Source organism: Phyllobates terribilis, unplaced genomic scaffold (genome assembly GCF_046119375.1).
Source record: "Phyllobates terribilis strain yellow unplaced genomic scaffold, ASM4611937v1 Scaffold_2__4_contigs__length_985480577, whole genome shotgun sequence".
In the NCBI taxonomy this organism is placed as follows: domain Eukaryota; kingdom Metazoa; phylum Chordata; class Amphibia; order Anura; family Dendrobatidae; genus Phyllobates; species Phyllobates terribilis.
The window spans coordinates 616393113-616412313 of NW_027362762.1; the positions used below are offsets into that span (position 1 = coordinate 616393113).

Sequence of the window (19201 nt, forward strand, 5' to 3'; positions counted from 1 at the left end):
TTTTTTGCATGCTGAAGAGAAATTGCACAGCAAATTTTGGTGTTCATTTTTTCCTGTTACACTTTCGAATATAAAAGAATTGGGTTTAAAGTAAAATTTTTGTGAAAAGAGACGTAGTTCCCACCATTTTTCAGCCAAATTTGTGTTCAAAATTTAAATATTGCTCGTGCCGTTTATGCAAACAGAACTTTTTGACTACATATGAGGTATAGCCGCACTCATTATAAAGTGGATAACTGTGGGGTCCACTTTTTGGTGTTGCCTCTTACAAAAGTAAGAAATTTGGAGCTAAAGCAAGATTTTAGAGGTAAATTTTAATTAATCTTTTTCCATTCCACTTTTTATTAATTTCTGTGTAGCACCTGAAGGGTTAATAAACTTCTTGAATGTGGTTTTGAGTACCTTGAGGGGTGCAGTTTTTAGAATGGTGTCACTTTTGGGTATTTTCTGTCATATAGACCCCCCAAAGTCAGTTCAAATGTGATGTCCCTAAAAAATGGTTTTGTAAATTTTGTTAGAAAAATGAGAAATCGCTGGTCAACTTTGAACCTTTCTACCAAAAAAAAAAAAAAAGTTTACAAAATTGTGCTGATGTAAAGTAGACATGTGGGAAATGTTGTTTATTGAGTATTTTGTCTGACATAACTCTCTGGTTTAAGGGCAGAAAAATTCAAAGTTTGACCATCACTAAATTTTCAAACAAAATTTCACAAATAAACGCAAGTGATATTGAAGAAATTTTACCACTACCATGAAGTACAAAATGTCACGAAAAAACATTCTCAGGATAAGTGGGATCCATTGAAGCGTTCCAGAGTTATTACCACATAAAGTGACACTGGTCAGATTTCAAAAATTTGGTCTGGTCATTAAGGTGAAAATTGTATCAGTCACTAAGGGGTTAAACCATTTAGTCATGCTGTGCAACATAATTAATAAATAGCATTACCCATATGTATATATCTGCATCATTTTTTTTAAACGTTATTTTATTTTGTTAGTATGTTAGAGTTAAAATTTTAATAGCAATTTTTCATTTTTCCAAGAAACTTACAAAACCTGTTTCTTTAGCAACCTGTTCAGATTTGAATGGATTTTGAGGGGCCTATATATTGGAAACTCCCCAAAAATTATACCATTTTAAAAATCGCACCCCTCAAATATTTAATAACTGTTGTCGGGAAACTTTTTAACCCTTCAGGTGCTACACAGGAATTAATGCAAAGTAGAATGAAAAAATACATAAATTATAAATTTTCCTCAAAAATGTTGCTTTAGCCCCAATTTTTTCACTTTTACAAGGAATAGAATGAGAAAATGGACCCCACAATTTGTAATCCATTTTCTTCTGAGCGCCCTGATACCCCACATTTGGTCAGAAACCTTTATTTGGACAAACAGCAGTGCTCAGATGGGAAAGAGCACCATTTGAATTTTATAACCCAAATTTGGCTGAAATAGATTGTGGGCGCCATGTTGCATTTGTAGGGCTCCTAAGGTAGCAAATAGCAGAAACCCAACACAAGTGACCTCATTTTGGAAACAAGTAAATTTTTTCCAATAAAATACTATTTTAGCACCAAATGTATAATTAACATGAGGGGTAATAGGAGAAATGAACCCCATAATTTGTTATGCATTTTTACCTAACGTGCCAGTACCCCATATGTGGTTGTACGCTACTGTTTGAGCATACGGCAGGGATTGGATGGGAGAGAGCACTGCTTTGGACAGATTGTGGGCTCTATTAGCGGACCCCTTGAGGTGCCAAAACAGCAGAAACCCCCCACAAGTGACCCCATTTTAGAAACTAGACCCCTCAAGGAATTCATCTAGTGGTGTACTAAACATTTTTTTTTAACTTAATGGTGATTTACAAAATTTACCAACATTTAGATGTGAAAAAATAAAATAATTTTTTCCATGAAAATACTGATTTAGAATCAAATTTATAATTTACACTAGAATTAATAGGAGAAAATGGACCTCATAATTTGCTATGCACAAATACAATATGTGGTTGTACACTACTGTGTGAGCACACATCATGGATTGGATGGGAAAGAGTGCGACTTGGCTTTTATAACACAAACCACATTTGAATAGATTGTGGGTCCATAAGCCAAGCCCCTGTGGTGCCAGATCAGCAGAAACCCCACAAGTGACCCCATATTGGAAACTTGACCAAATTTATCTAGGGTTTATAGTGAATATTTTGAACCCATAGGAGCCTCACAGAATTTTATAACATTGAGACGTGAAAATCTAACATTTTAGTTTTAAAAATGTAATTTTTGTATTTGCTGCAAAGTTGTCAAGTTCATAAGGGTTAATAGGTGAAACTGGACCCCACAATTTATTGCGCAATTTCTCCCTAACGCAGCAATGCCCTCTATGTTGTTGGAAACTACTGTTAGGCCACACATCAGGGCTGAGAAGGAAGGAGCGCTATTCGGCTTTTGGAGCACAGATTTTGGTAGAATAGTTTGCGGGTGACATTTCCGGAGCCTCAACGGTGCCAGAACAGCACAAAAACTCCAAAAGTAACCCCATTTTAGAAATTGCACCTTTCAATGAATTAATCTACTGCTGCAGTGACTATTTTGTAACATCCACGCCAGGCTTTTGTTCTGGAGAATTGCAAAGATGCCAGTTTAGTGCCCATACATTGTGCCCTTATACAGTATTGCGCCCCCAAACATTGTGGCCAGCTTGTGCTTCTGAAGACACGCACCCTGTAAATTAAGTGCTCTCGTCCTGCTACAATAATTCCAAACATGTGGCCACTTACTGTGGTTTAGACACAGTGGGGCTCAGGAGGAGGGGGCAACTGGAATTTTTTGTGCGCAGAATTCACTGGATTTTGAGGGGGCGGGAGCCATCGCTTTTCCAGAGTCTTTGTTCTACCAGTAATGTGGCAAACCCTATATTTCCAGTGACAGATGACGGACCTGGTTTTATGTGGGATACGTTAGATTTTTTATTGGTAACATTTTGGGGTACATAATATTTTTTTTTCGCTTTCAATATAAGGCTGGATCACATTCTTGTGTTCTACGCTAAATTGAATACAAATACTGAGTCATTAAATTTAGAGAGGTTTTCGGGAGCTAAATAATATACTGTTTATATTGTTTTGCTGATTGATATTGGAGAGAGGTTTGCTACCTCCTTGGATGTGGTTATTTGTAACCCCCATCTTTTGGAACATCTTTGTGTGTACAATGTTCCAGCTCCTGGTGTTAATGTTGTTATTTTTTTTTTTAAGTCTCAATAAAAATTATTTGATTGAAAAAAAGAAAACCACAGAATGAGCAGATATTAAAATAAATAAAACAAATTATATTAATTATTTTCCCACTCAACTATATATTAATATACTCCTCTTCTTTTGCTCTTTAACAATGCCTGCAGATTGGACTGCACTTTTCACTTGACAGTTCACTTTAAGCCTAATGTGTGCATGTACGAGCGATTTATTAAACCTTCAGCTCACAAGTGTTTTGAAAATTTTGAGTTTGATTCGGCTCAAAGAAAATTTGTAGCATCAGCTGAAATATAAATATCAAGATACTACTTTAATGACTGGAAAGGGGAAAAGACATATACTTAAAACTGATGATACAGCAACCTTAAAAGGGTTGTCCAGTCAAAAGTGATAAGTCAGGTCTCATACCCGGGATTCGCCGGTATGAGACCCGGTAACAGAGGGTATGTATGTGTTATAAATACCCCCGGCCAGTGGATGTGGCCTCACTCTCTGTACACTTGTATTGAGCGAGGCCGCACCTTCTAGTCGGACGCACCCACTGGCCGCCTGCGTCACTAGATGGGGTGAATGGAGCGAGGCGGCGCTGAATGGCCGGGGGTATGTATAAGTTATACATACTTCGAATCACCACAGCGCACAGTGCCTGTGCTGGGGGGATTCATAAGTCTGCAGTTACACAGAGTGACTGCAGACCAGGGCTGTGGAGTCGTAATCTGAGTCGGTATAAAATGAACCGACTCCGACTCCTAAAATATGTAATAAATTGGGTACAGTAGTTCAATGCAGTTTGTGGGGAATATTTTTTCATAAGAATTTGGGAAAGTTATGAAATGTCTTATAAATGTCTGTCCTATTCCTGATCTAAGGGTCTAGACTTTTAGCTGAGATGAATCAGTGCTACAGTAAATTTATCACTTAAACATGAGCCATGTATGAGGGACTCGGAGTCATAGAGTTTGAATCGGTGTAATGGAAATTGAGGAGTCAGAGGTTTGGCTTACCGACTCCACAGCCCTGCTGCAGACTTATCAGACCGGACAACCCCTTTAAATTTACTCTAGTATTCAAATCTATAGAGATTATGGAATGGTATAGATAGATGTGAAGTTTAGTGTTATAAAAAAAAGGAGGTTGTCCACAATTGTTGTCTTGGCCCCTCTCACTCATCTAACATTATCTTTATTCCTAAGAGAATTAGAAAGGATGTTCATTTACATTTTAAGCTAGTAAATCTAAAAGGTTGATAAAATTCTAGCACCTGGTGTACAAAATGTCATTCCTTTATTCAGTAATGATCATAAGCATAGCCTACGTGTTTCGGGGAAATAAGTAAGCGCATTGAAGATGGGTCCTGGCAACAAAGGGTTCTGGTGCCAAGGCAACAAAGGAGTGGCTCAAAAAGAAGCACAGTAAGGTCATGGAGTGGCCTAGCCAGTCTCCAGACCTTAATGCCATAGAAAACTTGTGGTGGTTGTTGAAGCTCTGTGTTGCCAAGCAACAGACTCAAAATCTGAATGATTTAGAGATGATCTGCAAAGAGGAGTGGACCAAAATTCCTCCTGACATGTGCGTAAACCTTATCATCAACTACAAAAAACGTCTGACTGCTGTGCTTGCCAACAAGGGTTTTGCCACCAAGTATTAAGTGGTGTTTGTCAGAGGGATCAAATGCTTATTTCTCACTGCAAAATGCAAATAAATGTATCTAATTTATACAATGTGATTTTCTTGATTTTTTAGGGGAGGATATTCTGTCTCTCAATATTAAAATTAACCTATCCTTATAGACTGTTCATGTCTTTGTCAGTGGGCAAACTTACAAAAACAGCAAGGGATCAAATACTTATTTCCCCCACTGTATCTACCCTTCACTATTATTCCAGGCCCTCTAAAACACAAGCTGCTAATCTGATTAGCTGTTTTCACCCTCTTTTCTTTTTTTATTTATACATTTTAAGCTAGTCCAAGAAGTATGCAAGTGTCATCGTTGCCTGGTGACATTAGCAGCCTGGTGTCCATTTTCAATGATGGGTATAATTGGAAAGTGCTTGTAAAACCAAGCAACTTTTATTTCCTAAAAGTTTGCACTGTGCCCTAGTATATGCATTTTACTGTTTTTATTGTTTACTGCTTCTTGTCTAGGTTACTGGTCACTTGTGGCCTAATATGTGCAGTGCTTACAAGTTTTTTGTTTTTTTTTTCTCTCTATTGAGCTTGTATGTTTTTTACTGAAGCTGGCCTCAATCTCTTAAAATGAACCTGTCAGCAGGATTTTGCTAAGTAAACTACAGGCAGTGTCATGTTGAGGCTGCTAAAACTAATTAATATGATACCTGAGGTGAAGAAATATGTCTTGTGGGTCTTGTGTAATCAGTGTTTGCAGTTTTGAGTTAATGATATGCCGGTGCTCCGAGACGGGAATGTAGGCAGGGTCTTTCCTTGGTGCTCTAGGCCAGATCAACAAGAAAAGACCTGCCCACAGGCCCGCCCCTATCTGTCTCTGTGTCTGGCTGTCTCTATGATGAGGAACATACATGTGCTTCGGGGCGGGCCTGTGGGCCTGCTGACTCTTTCTAGCACCAATCAGCTTGTGAGACAGCCGACACGATGATGTCATTACATCTCACCTTTTGTATGGAGAGTCAGTGCACTGGAGAGAGGAGCAGAGTGGCGGTGGAACAGAAGTGAGGTGAGTATATGTTGGTTTGGTTTTTTTTCATATGTGTATGGGATGTTTGCATGTATATGGGAGGCTATGTGTGGTCTCATACTGAATATAGGTGGTTATGCGTGGGCTCATGCTGTATATAGGGGGTTATTTGGGGGTCTCATACTATAAATAGGGGGCTATGTGGAGACTTACCTTTTGTGTATAGAGGTGCTATGTGGGGGGCTTATATTGGGCTTATATTCTATATAGGGGCTGATATTGTATATATGAGGCTGTGGGGGCCAACACTGTATATTGAGTGGCTATGCTGGGGCTCGCACTGTATATAGGGGTTGTGTGGGGACTCCTACTGTAAATAGGGGGGCTATGTGGGGGCTCATATTGTACATAGGAGGCCATGTGGGGGCTCACACTGTATATAGCGTGGCTATGTTGGGGCTCATACTGTATATAGGCGGTTATATGGGGCCTCATACTCTATATAGGGGGCTATGTGATGCTCACCCTGAATATAGAGGTGTTATGTGGGGTCTCATACTGTATGTAGGGGGGCTGTCTCATACTGTATTTAGGGGGGTCTGTTTTTGGGCTTCTACAGTATAAGGGGGATGTCGGTATACTTAATTCTGCATTATTAACCCCTTTAACCCAAAGGTGGTTTGCACGTTAATGGCCAGGCCAATTTTTTCAATTCTGAAAACTGTCCCTTTAAGAGGTAATAACTCTGGAACTCTTCAGCGGATCCCTTTTTTTCGTGACCGATTATACTTCATGATTGTGGTAAAATTTATTCGATATGACTTGCCTTTATTTGTGAAAAAAATCGGAAAATTTAGAAAATTTCGCAATTTTCAAAATTTTAATTTTTATGCCCTTAAATCAGAGAGATATGTCACACAAAATAGTTAAATAACATTTCCCACGTGTCTACTTAACAAAAGCAATTTTTTTTGTTAGGAAGTTATAAGGATTAAACGTTGACCAGTGATTTCTCATTTTTACAACAAAATTTACAAAACCATTTTTTTTTTAGGGACCACACCACATTTGAAGTCACTTTGAGGAGTCTATATGACAGAAAATACCCAAAAGTGACACCATTCTAAAAACTTCACCCCTCAAGGTGCTCAAAACCACATTCAAAAAGTTAATTAATCCTTCACGTGCTTCACAGCAATTAATCGAATGTGAAAGGAAAAAATGAACTTTTAACTTATTTTCACTAAAATTTTACTTTAGTCCCTCATTTTTTTTTTATTTTCTCAAAGGTAACAGGAGAAATTGGACCCCAAAAGTTGTTGTACAATTTCTCCTGAGTATGCTGATACCCCCCCCCCATATGTAGGGGAAAGCCATTGTTTGGGCGCACGGCAGGGCTCGGAAGGGAAGGAGCACCGTTTGCCGTTTTCAACACAAAACTTGCTTGAATTGAGAGCGGGCGCCATGTTGCGTTTGGAGAGCCCCTGATGTGCCTAAAAAGTGGAAACCCCCCACAAGTCACCCCATTTTGGAAACTAGACCACTTAAGAAACTTATTTTAGATGTATGTTGACTACTTTGAACCCCCAAATTTATAACGTAGAGCTGTGAAAAAAAATCACTTTTTTTCCACAAAAATGATCTTTTAGCCGCAATTTTTTATTTTCGCAGGGGTAACAGGAGAAATTGTACAACAACTTTTGGGGTCCAATTTCTCCTCAGTGCTCTGCTATGTGGGGGAAAGCCATTGTTTGGGCCCTTGGCAGGGCTCAGAAGGGAAGGAGCACCATTTGAAATTTTCAACGCAAAACTCGCTGGAATTGAGAGCGGACGTGATGTCGCATTTGGAGAGCCCCTGATGTGCCTAAACAGTGGACCCCCCCCCCCCACAAGTGACCCCTTAATGGTAACAGGAGAAATTGGACCCCAAAAGTTGTTGTGCAATTTCTCCTGAGTATGCCTATACCCCATATGTGGGAGTAAACTACTGTTTGGGTGTACGTCAGAGCTCGGAAGGGAAGGAGTGACGCTTTGGAATGCAGACTTTGATGGAATGATCTGTGGGCATCATGTCACATTTGCAGAGCCCCTGATGTGCCTAACAGTGGAAATGCCCAACAAGTGCCCTCTTTTTGGAAGCCAGACCCCCAAATAATTTATCTAGATGTGTGATGAGCACTTTAATTCCCCAGGTGTTTCACGGAAAATTAGAACGTTGACTTGTGGAAAAAAAAAAAAAAATTCCACAAAAATATTATTTTAGCCAAGAAAAAATTATTTTCCAAAGGTAACAGGAGAAAGTGGACCTCAAAATCTTTTGTGCAATTTCTCCTGAGTACTCTGATACCCCTTGTGTGGGAGAAAGCTACTGTTTGGGCGCATGTCAGGGCTTGGGAGGGAAGAAGTTACGTTTCAGAATGCAGACTTTGATGGAATGGTCTGTGGGTGTCATGTCACGTTTGCAGAGCCCCTGATGTGCCTAAACAGTGGAAATGCCCAACAAGTGCCCCCTTTTTTGGAACTGATCTACTGATTCCTGGTATGGGAACTTATAATGTAGTGTCATACGTCAGTTGTGTTGCGTTCGTCAGGTTGTCATACGTCAGTTGTGTAGTGTTCATCAGGTTGTCATACGTCAGTTGTGGAAGTCAGAAATGAATTTAGTAGTCCATGGATGTGTGGTACCTTCTGAAGCATTCTTTCATGCATAGGCCAGGTTTGTCAGGGCAGGTGTCACATTGATAATTGGTGTCCTTGCATATCCCCCTTCGGTAGCACACTCGGCACCTCTTTTGTTACTTAACTTTTTTTTCCTGCTTGAGGGACCTCCCCCGGGAAATACTGACCTGGTATGATTTGAGGTCCTTCAGTTCCGGAATACTGGGGCCCTCTCCATCACCACTTCCAAATATCAGGGCCTTGATAATCACCACCTGGAACTGAAGGTACGACGTAGAAGTCTGGCCTGGCCATCGTGATAGAAGGAAAGCATTCTACATTGCCATCTGTACGATGTGCACGGCCAGCTTCTTGTACCACACCCTGGCCTTTCTCAAAGCACTGTACTTGTACCCCACTACACAATCTGGTTTGACGACCTGTATAGAGGAACCTCGTACAGTGCTGGAGGTGAGGCCATCACCATGTATGGTGGTCAAGAGATGGACATCCCTTTTGTTTTTGTACTTGACCACCAGCTGATGGTCGCTACATTGGGCTCTGCTCTCACCCCTTTTGAGCAGCTGCCCAATTAGCGCCTTTGGGAGGCCTTTCTGATTTTTGCGGACAGTACCGGAGGCTGCGGTACCTCGCGCTGAGAGGGACACTGGTATTAATCTAGCAGTGGGTGCACCAAATCCCACACAATTTTCCCACTCACTCTCAGGACTGAGGGGCATTCAGGGGGTTCAATCTGTGAGTCTTTCCCTTCATAAACTTTAAACTTGTGAGTGTACCCTGACGTACTCTCACAAAGTTTGTATAGCTTAATTTCGTACCTGGCCCTCTTACTGGGCAGGTACTGCCAGAATCCAAGCCTCCTCTTAAAATGAATTAGGGACTCATCCATGCAGATGCCCCTTTGGGGCACGTACACTTCAGCAAACTGTTGAAGTGCTTTATGACCGGCTGAACTTTGAAAAGACAATCAAAGTTGGGGTCTTCTCGTGCAGGACACCTTGCATTATCGTTGTAATGCAAGAACTTGTGGATGGCCTCAAAACGTGTCCAAGTCATTAACGTTCGAAACACTGGTGTGGTATACAAAACATCAACACTCTAGTATTGCCAAACTTTAATAATTTAAATACCTGCAGCTATGTCATGCCTTGCAAACCCAACTTAAACATGTTCCACTACCTTTTCATGATTTCCCTCTGGCAAACCCACCTATCTACTTATTATGGTACACATAATGCTTCTAGTACAGAAATATTGCATTGTTTTTTTTTATGAAGTGGAGTGAAAAAAAAACAGCATCTCAGGCTGTGTTTTTGGGGGGTTTATTTTGATGGTATTCATTATGTGGTTTAATATTGTGAGAATAGCTTGCCATACATTTATAGTGCTTGCTATTCAAGTGATATTCCCATAATTTTATTTCAGAAGTACACCGCTCCCCAGTCTCACAGCTTACTGCTCGCTGGGAACACCGATGCTCATATTTGATTGTCAGTTCGGACCAATAGTACCGTTCAGCTGCTGGCTTCAATTTTCCTGAGGGGACACATGAGAGACTGTCGCTATTGTGGTGGGCCGAACCAACAGGCTGAAATTAATTCTGCTCAATATTAATATTTGCATATTAATTACAACTATTTTATTTTATATTAATATTACCACTTAACCCCTTTCTGACATTGTCAGTAACCTTACGTCCCTGCGCCCTTATACTTATGGATTATGGACCAGGTACATACTATTACAACAAATCTTTAATGCGGTCCCACGACTGAAGTCGCGGTGATTGCATTAAATTTCTGGCTCCATCTTACCTTAGGGTAGATGGGGTCACCATCCTGAGGGGTGTCCCCCAATCCCCCCCCCCCCACACACACACACACACACACACACCTCCTTTTACCCCTCTCCCAACTTGCCTGTGAAGACCCGGGGCCTTCCGTGGGCATAATACCACCCAGTCAACACAGTATGAGGGTAAACAGCGTGGTAATACTTTATTGAACCACAAAGCGGACAGTAAACAGCCCCAGCAAATACCCAAGATGGTGCATTACACAGTCTCACCCTTCCGCTCCGCCCGCCTGTGATAGAACAGCTGCAACTTTGGGACTTCCAGGGCCAACTACCTCAACCAGTGCCCCCCCCCCCCCCCCCGGCTTCTGGCGGGCCCCCACACAGCGAAGGTAGCGGCAAGCTTAGGAAGCTGACAGTCCATGGAGGTACAAAGCCAGGAGAGACCCGAGGGTCCGACCCTGGCCTCTCCAAGAGGTTCCATGGGGCCAGATGACCAAATGGTCCCAATCTGGCTTCTCCGAACATTACAGCAGGAATCACAGAGGATTAATTTTGTGAGGTAAAATATTGTTCAAAAACAGAGAAATATTTTACCTCACAAAAAGAATCAGTTGTGATCCCCAGCTGTAATGTCTGTATTGTCTTTCCCTTCCTCCCCTGCCCAGGAGATGTGGTATGATCAGACCATGTTCCGCACACAGTCAGACGAAGCCATTGATTAAAATTAACTTTTGTTCATGGGAAAACCCCTTTAAGTGTTAGGAATATTGTATACCACCGAATGATTGCAGTAGAAATGTAGGACATCAGGGTCTGTTTATTATTATTATTATTATTATTATTATTTGGTCTTATCATGATATTTATGATCTGTTCTGTGTTAAAGTTTTAGCATCATCTGGAATAGACTACAATATAAAGATCTGGTCACCCCTGGAACAAGAAAGGTCTTTCAATTGGGCACTTGCTGAAGAGGTATGTTTAAAACAACAGAGGGGCTCCTTCTTCATTTTGTAAAAGTGTATTCATGTCACAGTAATGATATGACAACCTTGAAGCAATACACAATCTTAAATTAGAATCTAAATATAGTCAGTTTGTGTCCATTAAATGAATGTCAGCAGGATTTCACACTGTTTATAAATGCATGTAACTATTTCACAGATAAGTCCAGCAATACCTTTACATGACCAGTCCGCTCCTCCATTACTGAGAAATCTGTTTTTAAATTTATATTCAAATAAGGCCTTAGCTATTGTAGATCTGAAGCCTCTGTCACTCCAGCTCTATTCCCTGCTCAGCTCTGCCTCCTCCTGCTTGACAGACAATTCCTTGGCCTGAAGTCGCACAACATAGAAGCTGTCAGGCAAGCAGGATCGGACGGTTCTGGGCGGGTAAGTGACAGACGCTTCAGATCTACAATAGCTTTTCAACCTTACTTGCATATCATTTCTAACGTTGATTTCTCAGTAATGGAAGAACAGATTGGCCATCTAAATGTATTGCTTGACTTGGCTGTGAGTTACATGCACATATACATAGTTTGGGTGGGAAATCCTACTGACAGATTCCCTTTAAGAACTAAACTAATAAACACTAATTGAATAAACTCATACATTTTTTTGTTTTCCCAGTAATAATCTACTATTTGTTGGCACATCAAGGTTTTAAACTGTTGCATCACAGCAGAAGAAAGGGTCCTTTTTTTACAATCAGCACCACTCCTCCCTGTGTATGTGCTCTCTGATATTGTGATGAGGCTGAACTGCAGCTCCAGTGACAGTAAGGCTATGTTCACACGCGTTGTGTTTTGCTGCGTATTTTGCTGCAGATTTTTATGCAAATTCTCACCTGCGTCTAGCAGTACCATTTAAGTCTATGAGAAACCAGAATTCTCTGTTCACACGTTGCTTTTTGTTTGCTGCGTTCTTTTTTGCCTTGCTTGCCTTTTTGGAAAATAGAGCATGTCACTTCTTTCAGCGTTTTTGCAGCATTTTTTCACCCCTAGGAAGTAATGGGTGATGAAAAAAACGCAGCAAACAACACACCTGCGTTTTTGCAGCGTTTTTGATGGCAAAATAGAATGGGATTTTTTTTCACACAACTGTATGTACGTGCCTAAATACAGACAGAAGGACAGAGAAAAAAACGCATAAAAAAAACACAGGAAAACCTGCATTTTTGACACAGCTATTTTCCTGACAGAGAAAAGTTGTCAGATTTGCAGCAGATTTAGCTTTAGGAAAAAACACAACGTGTGTGAACATAGCCTTACAAGAGTGGCGTTGTATCATGAAAAATAAAAACACCCTCATGTCTTTCATGCAACCTCTTTAAAATGAATGTACAATTTTACCTTCAACTATTTAATCATTGTTTCTTTGCATTTTCAGTTTATAATGAAACACTGTTGTAATAATTTGATAAAAAAATTCCTACAATTTTTTGAGCTTTTGCAACCTCATCTGAGAACAGCATAATGTAGGAAAAGAGACCCTGATTACAACAATGTATCACTTAGTTTACTGGATGCAGCAGTTGTGACACAATCAGAGTTTTTAGATGTAGCAGAGCTCAGAAAGCTTTGTGTACATTGTCTATTGACATTGAGCTACTTATCAGTGGCGTGGGTGTGGTCAGAACAAGGCTTATGTGCACTGTGGTCCAGGCAGTTATAATCTCCTGGTGATAAAACCTTAAAGGAGTTGTCCACTACTTTCACATTGATACCCTATCCCTAGGATAGGGCATCAATGTGTGATCGGCCTGGGTCCCGCACCCGGCACCCCCGCCAATCAGCTTGTACTATGGGGGGGGCGCTCTATCTGGTGCTCTGCTTATGTATTCATCTGTGTGCTCTTATGACAGCTCACTGTGCCTTCACTGACCTAGTGCGGGGCTAGTTAAAATAGGAGGCAGGTCAGTGAAGGCACAGTGAGCTGTTGTAAGAGCATACAGATGAATATGTAAGCAGCACACCAAATAGAGCGGTTCTTCCCCAGAGCATGAGCATATCATTATCTACAAACTGAAAGTAAAGAATACATAAGAACCACAGGACGGATTTAATCAACCAAAAGTATAATTTTAAACAGTGTAATGTCACCCACCTGACAGTGTATGTAGTTTACGGAGCACAATCCTGCTGACAGGTGCGTTTTAAATAAGGGCCACCTGATTCACACCTGTTTTCTCACAGAATGATTGACCTCACTAATTGAATTCCACCCTACTAATATGTTGAACACACCCCCATTCAATTAATTATTCACATACACAGACTCAAAAAAATGCAGATCATGAATGCGGAGTCTTTTGGTTTTCTTAACATCTACTGCACCAACTGGTAAATTGTTTGACGTGTGGTACTATAATTTATACCAAAAACAGAGATTAATTTGGTTAGTCATATTGGACTGCTATTATTTTCCACACTACTATATGTACTGTGTAATGGCTGTGTCTGACAGTACAGGGACCTGGTCTGATCATTCCACATCTCCTGGGCAGGGGAGGAAGTATAAGAGTATACAGACATTACAGTACGGGATCACAGAGGATTCTTTCTGTGAGGTAAAACATTTACCTGCCTGTTTTTAAACAATGTTTTACTTCAAACAAAGAATCATTTGCGATCCCGTCCTGTAATGATCAGACCATGTTCCTACACAGCCAGACCCACCCATTATATCAGTATTCCACAACTCCAGTCCTCAAGGCCCACCAACAGATCATGTTTTCAGGATTTCCTTAGTATTGCGCAGGTGATGGAATTATTGCCTGTGCAGGTGATGGAATTATCATCTGTGCAATACTAAGGAAATCCTGAAAATATGACTTGGTGGGTCTTGAGGACTGGAGTTGGGGAACCCTATATTACAAAGTAAACAAATTGAATTAGTGTACCGGCTCACCAGTCCTTCTGAGAAGGTTTTTCCGGCCGTGCACGGACCGTGAGGCTTGTGTCAGCAGCAAGATAGAAATCCCAAATGGAAAAAGAAGGATCCAGTGCCTCCAATCCGGAAAAAAGTTTTTTTGATTAAAAAAACAACATTTAACATAACTAGGACTAAGAACCCAGTGTTTGAAACGCATCAGTTGCATGCTTTTGACAATAGCGCTTTTTATCATGAATTAATTTTAAACCAATTTTTCAATAAATGTTGTTTTTTAAATCAAAAAAACTTTTTCCTGGACTGGAGGTGCTGGATTCTTCTTTTTTCATTTAGGAACCCTGCATTACACAGTACACAGCCGGAGCACATTTATAAGATTATCTCAGCACAGGAACATTATATTTAAACACATCCAATTGTGGAAGTTGTTATTATTCCAGGATCTATTGATTAAAATGAACGTTTGTGACGCGCCCCCTGGGCCATATTCTTTAGGGGAATACCCGGAGCCGGATCAGATGGGGGTTGTAGTCTTCCGAGTGGCTGTGACCCGGTCCGTGCCCAGGGTGTCAAGCTCAGAGTATGTGGCAGTCCTACAGATGTTATAAAGTTCTTAATGTCGACTACGCCACCCGTTGTATTGCGGTCACTATGGCCGCCGCTGCAGCAGGGTCCGCTGAGGCTGATGGTGTTGGTGCAGCTTTTGGTAGTATAACCCCCAACGGGTGGGGTATAGCCTCAGGGGGTCAGGTGCAGAGGATGGGGGTTGTGGTGGTGCAGCATAGATGTTAAGTGAAGACAGAGTCGGGTTGTGCAGTTTAGGGTATTTACTCACTGCTGATGTTCCGGTCACTCCAGCTTCAAGTGACCACCCGAGCCGTGCTGCGTCCACCAGGTCCTGGATTCAGCAAACCCCCAAACAAGTCCGGAGCGTGACCCTGAGCTCTCCTTCTGTCCTTTCCTCTGGCCGTCCCCACTAGTGATCCACCTAGGTCCAGCTCCCTCGGGCCTTCTGTTGGGAGACCCTTGGCCTTGGGTTCCCTGACCCTCCACGTGGTTTGCCTTCGGGGTGGATGTGGTGGGTGGCCGTGGCAGACGCTGCCCACGGCCTCCGGTCTCTGGCTAGGGTGTGCTTTTGCCCCCACCAGTTTGGGATCCGGTACCCTATTGCCGACTCTTCACCCGGGGATCGAATTTGGGTTCTCAGAGTCCTTTCTTTTTCCCTCTCTGGGTCTTTCCTTCTCTGCTCCACTCTCTCTCTGCAGGCTCATCTGGACCTCTGCTTCTTACTGACTCTGACAGACTGACCCTGATCTTTGATGGTGCCCACCTTAAATACTCCCTCTATGTGTGAGCTCAGGTGACCAGCACCCAATGAGCTCCTATCTTTACCCAGGCTGCTCCCCCTATCTGCCCCTACACTACTTGGGATGTACCACCCCCCTCCCACTCCAGCCAGGAACAGACTCGGTCGTACCTGCACATTTCTAAGTGGGAGTACCGTCGGCCTGCCCCTCGGAAATGGGATGTGTGTGGTGCATGCAGCCTACCGAGCTCAGCTCCACACTCCATCCTTACCCGGGAGTGGAATATCACACCTCTGGGTTGAGGTGCAATACCCCTGTAGCAGCCGAATCCTCAGGGTGCTACATTCCCCCCTGGTAAATCACAGCACGTCCTCGGGCTGTAAGAACAAAACACCACAAAACATACAAATTTTTTTCATATAAACAACATAGTAAAAACATATAAAATATCATATATATATCAGAAAACTTTTCATATAAATAACATTCTCGTCGCCTCTGGCTCCTCCTCCGGTCACTGTGCAACGTGTGACCGGGTAAAGTGCGACAGTCTTTTCTTGAAAAAACTCGTGGCTTTCCTGTAAAACCAGTAGGGAGCGCTTTAGGACGCGCAACTATATACAGGGGGTATGGCCGCTCTCAGTCCTCGGCCAGGTATAAGGGAGGAATGACCGCTCTCAGTCCTCGGTCAGTGGGATTTAAGGGATAAACGGGTAAACAGTTCACACATGCTGGTCCCAACGGGGACTATATTAGCAATAGTTCACTGTGCCCCGACGGGCAACTATATACAGCTTGTACTCTGCTGTACTTAACGACGGCGTCCTCCTGCTCTTTCTTTATGGTTACCTTTAGCTTCAGACCCGTCCGGGTCCTCTTGTTCTTCCTCCTCACACCGCAGCTCTTCCTCCATCAGGCGATGCACATGGAGGGCGTAGGGTCCTTTGGCACACTTGTGCCGGGTGAAGGTGACCTCGTCCCCGATGTAAAGGTCACGACCTCTGTGTCCCTCCGGTAGGTGAGATTCAACGTCTCTCCTGGTTACGAAGACGTCGCCTGGGGTGCGGTGGTCTCGGATGAAGCCCCACCCATGCTGCATGTTAAACTTGATCACAGTCCCGGTGGTGCGGGGACTATGCGCTGCACGGGGGTCTCTCCTGGTCCGGCTCTTCTGCTCCGCGCTCCTTATTTGAGCTTGCTGTTCCCGGACCCGCCTCTCTCTCCGCTCCCTCTCAAAGACCTTGAGTTGTTGGCGGCAGCACTCAGCACGCTCCGCTGCAGCTGCCCGAGTCTCCTGAGTGAACCCCATGAGGTCTTCTCCGGTGGGGTCCCACTCAAATTGGGCCTCTTCTAGCGGGGGCGAGATCCTCTTTACGGGCTTTGGAGCCGGGATCAGGGGTGCACACATGGCCCCAGCCTTCCTCTGCCGTTCCAGTTCATGATATTCCTGGGGCCAGATGAAAGGCTGCCCATCCGGGCACGTGTGTTGGGTAAACAGGTCCTCTCCCAGATGCGGCACTCTTGGTCTTATGGGCGCAGTGGTGTTAGCGCCCGGGTTGCCCGGGCCTTGCGGCCAGGCCTGGGGTATCTGGAAGGTGAAGGGCACCGTAAGGACGGCGGCACCCTGGGCTACTTGGCCCTGCGACCAGGCCGGGGGCTCCGCGGAGGTAGGGGGCGCTGTTGGTATTGCGGCGCCCGGGGGTACTAGGCCTTGCGACCAGGCTGGTGGTACTTCCTGCTTGGTCACGCTCGGGGTCGAGGCGTGTGACGTCACAGGGGTCGCGGCTCCCGTTTGAGGCCTAGTCTGCGGCGGTGACGTTGCAGCGACGGGCACGGCAGGGGATACTTCGGGCTCTGCGACGGGGAGCTGGGGCAGGTACGCGGTTTCCCGGTTTGGGGTAGAGACGTCCCCTTTACCTGCCTCCTTTCGTTCGGCTCCCTTCTCGGCGCCGTCTCCGGCCTTCAGTCCTCCTGCGCCATCCTCAGAGGCGGTCTGTCTCCTCATCTCGGGTGGCGTGCTCCGCTGACGGGTCTCGGTCTGCTGGGCCATCTCACGGCTCCACTCCGCCAACGTCTCTCGCTGCACCCGGGCCATCCTCCTTGCGAGGCCCTCCAGAGCGGTCTGCGCACACTCCCGGTCTCGGGGGAGCTGTGCTAGGACCTCCACTAGGCCTAGTGGGGTCGTTGCTTCCAGCAGGCTCTTGACCAACGGGTCGGTGCTGCTCTGCTCTCCTTCTGTTGTCTCCAGCAGGCTCCTGGCCAGCGGGCCGGTGCTGCTCTGCTCTCCCTCCTCTGTTTCTAGCAGGCTCCTGGCCAACGGGCCGGTGCTGCTCTGCTTTCTCGCCATCTCCGGGTAAGCTCCTCCGATACTCTTCTCCAGGCTTCTTGCCTCCGGGTGCGCTCGCTCCAGACTGCTCCAGGCGACACCCATCTTTGCTCTCTTCTTCTCAGTCCTCCCACTTCGAGGGCGGTCCCGGGGCCACTTGGTGATTGTCAGCTCCAGGGGCAGTTCTTTCACGCTGACAGACACCTCTAGCATCACAGTCTCTGTTGGTGGGGGCGGTTTCCACTTTTGGCGCCATTTTCGGTCCTGGCCCACGATGGGAGGTGGCCTCTTGCCATCCTCTGGCACGCCCATAATGGCGTCCGCTCCGACAAGGCGGGAAACCTTTGGAAATGGCGGGAATCGTCTCCCAGTGGCGGGAAACTCTGCAGATGGCGGGAAAAAGCTGTTAATGGCGGACAACCGGCGGGAATCGACCTGTGATGGAGTCCGATGGCGGGGACCCTCCGGAACCGGCAGGAGACTTCTTTTTGAGGTAAACTTGTTCTTTTCTTCAGGCACGCAGTACCCGGGTGTTGCGGGCACGTAATCCTGCCGACTACGCCAAAGTTGACGCGCCCCCTGGGCCATATTCTTTAGGGGAATACCCGGAGCCGGATCAGATGGGGGTTGTAGTCTTCCGAGTGGCTGTGACCCGGTCCGTGCCCAGGGTGTCAAGCTCAGAGTATGTGGCAGTCCTACAGATGTTATAAAGTTCTTAATGTCGACTACGCCACCCGTTGTATTGCGGTCACTATGGCCGCCGCTGCAGCAGGGTCCGCTGAGGCTGATGGTGTTGGTGCAGCTTTTGGTAGTATAACCCCCAACGGGTGGGGTATAGCCTCAGGGGGTCAGGTGCAGAGGATGGGGGTTGTGGTGGTGCAGCATAGATGTTAAGTGAAGACAGAGTCGGGTTGTGCAGTTTAGGGTATTTACTCACTGCTGATGTTCCGGTCACTCCAGCTTCAAGTGACCACCCGAGCCGTGCTGTGTCCACCAGGTCCTGGATTCAGCAAACCCCCAAACAAGTCCGGAGCGTGACCCTGAGCTCTCCTTCTGTCCTTTCCTCTGGCCGTCCCCACTAGTGATCCACCTAGGTCCAGCTCCCTCGGGCCTTCTGTTGGGAGACCCTTGGCCTTGGGTTCCCTGACCCTCCACGTGGTTTGCCTTCGGGGTGGATGTGGTGGGTGGCCGTGGCAGACGCTGCCCACGGCCTCCGGTCTCTGGCTAGGGTGTGCTTTTGCCCCCACCAGTTTGGGATCCGGTACCCTATTGCCG

General features: G+C 44.7%; 1 protein-coding gene across 4 annotated transcripts in view; it reads left to right on the forward strand.

Annotated features, from left to right (window-relative positions):
* DCAF6 (DDB1 and CUL4 associated factor 6) overlaps window positions 1-19201 on the forward strand; it is a 287738-nt gene that overhangs the window by 250756 nt on the left and 17781 nt on the right. For all 4 annotated transcript variants that reach the window (XM_073666525.1, XM_073666526.1, XM_073666527.1 and 1 more), the window contains one exon: window positions 11284-11372. In XM_073666525.1, the coding sequence (XP_073522626.1) occupies window positions 11284-11372 (89 nt within the window). The remainder of the gene's footprint in view (window positions 1-11283; window positions 11373-19201) is intronic.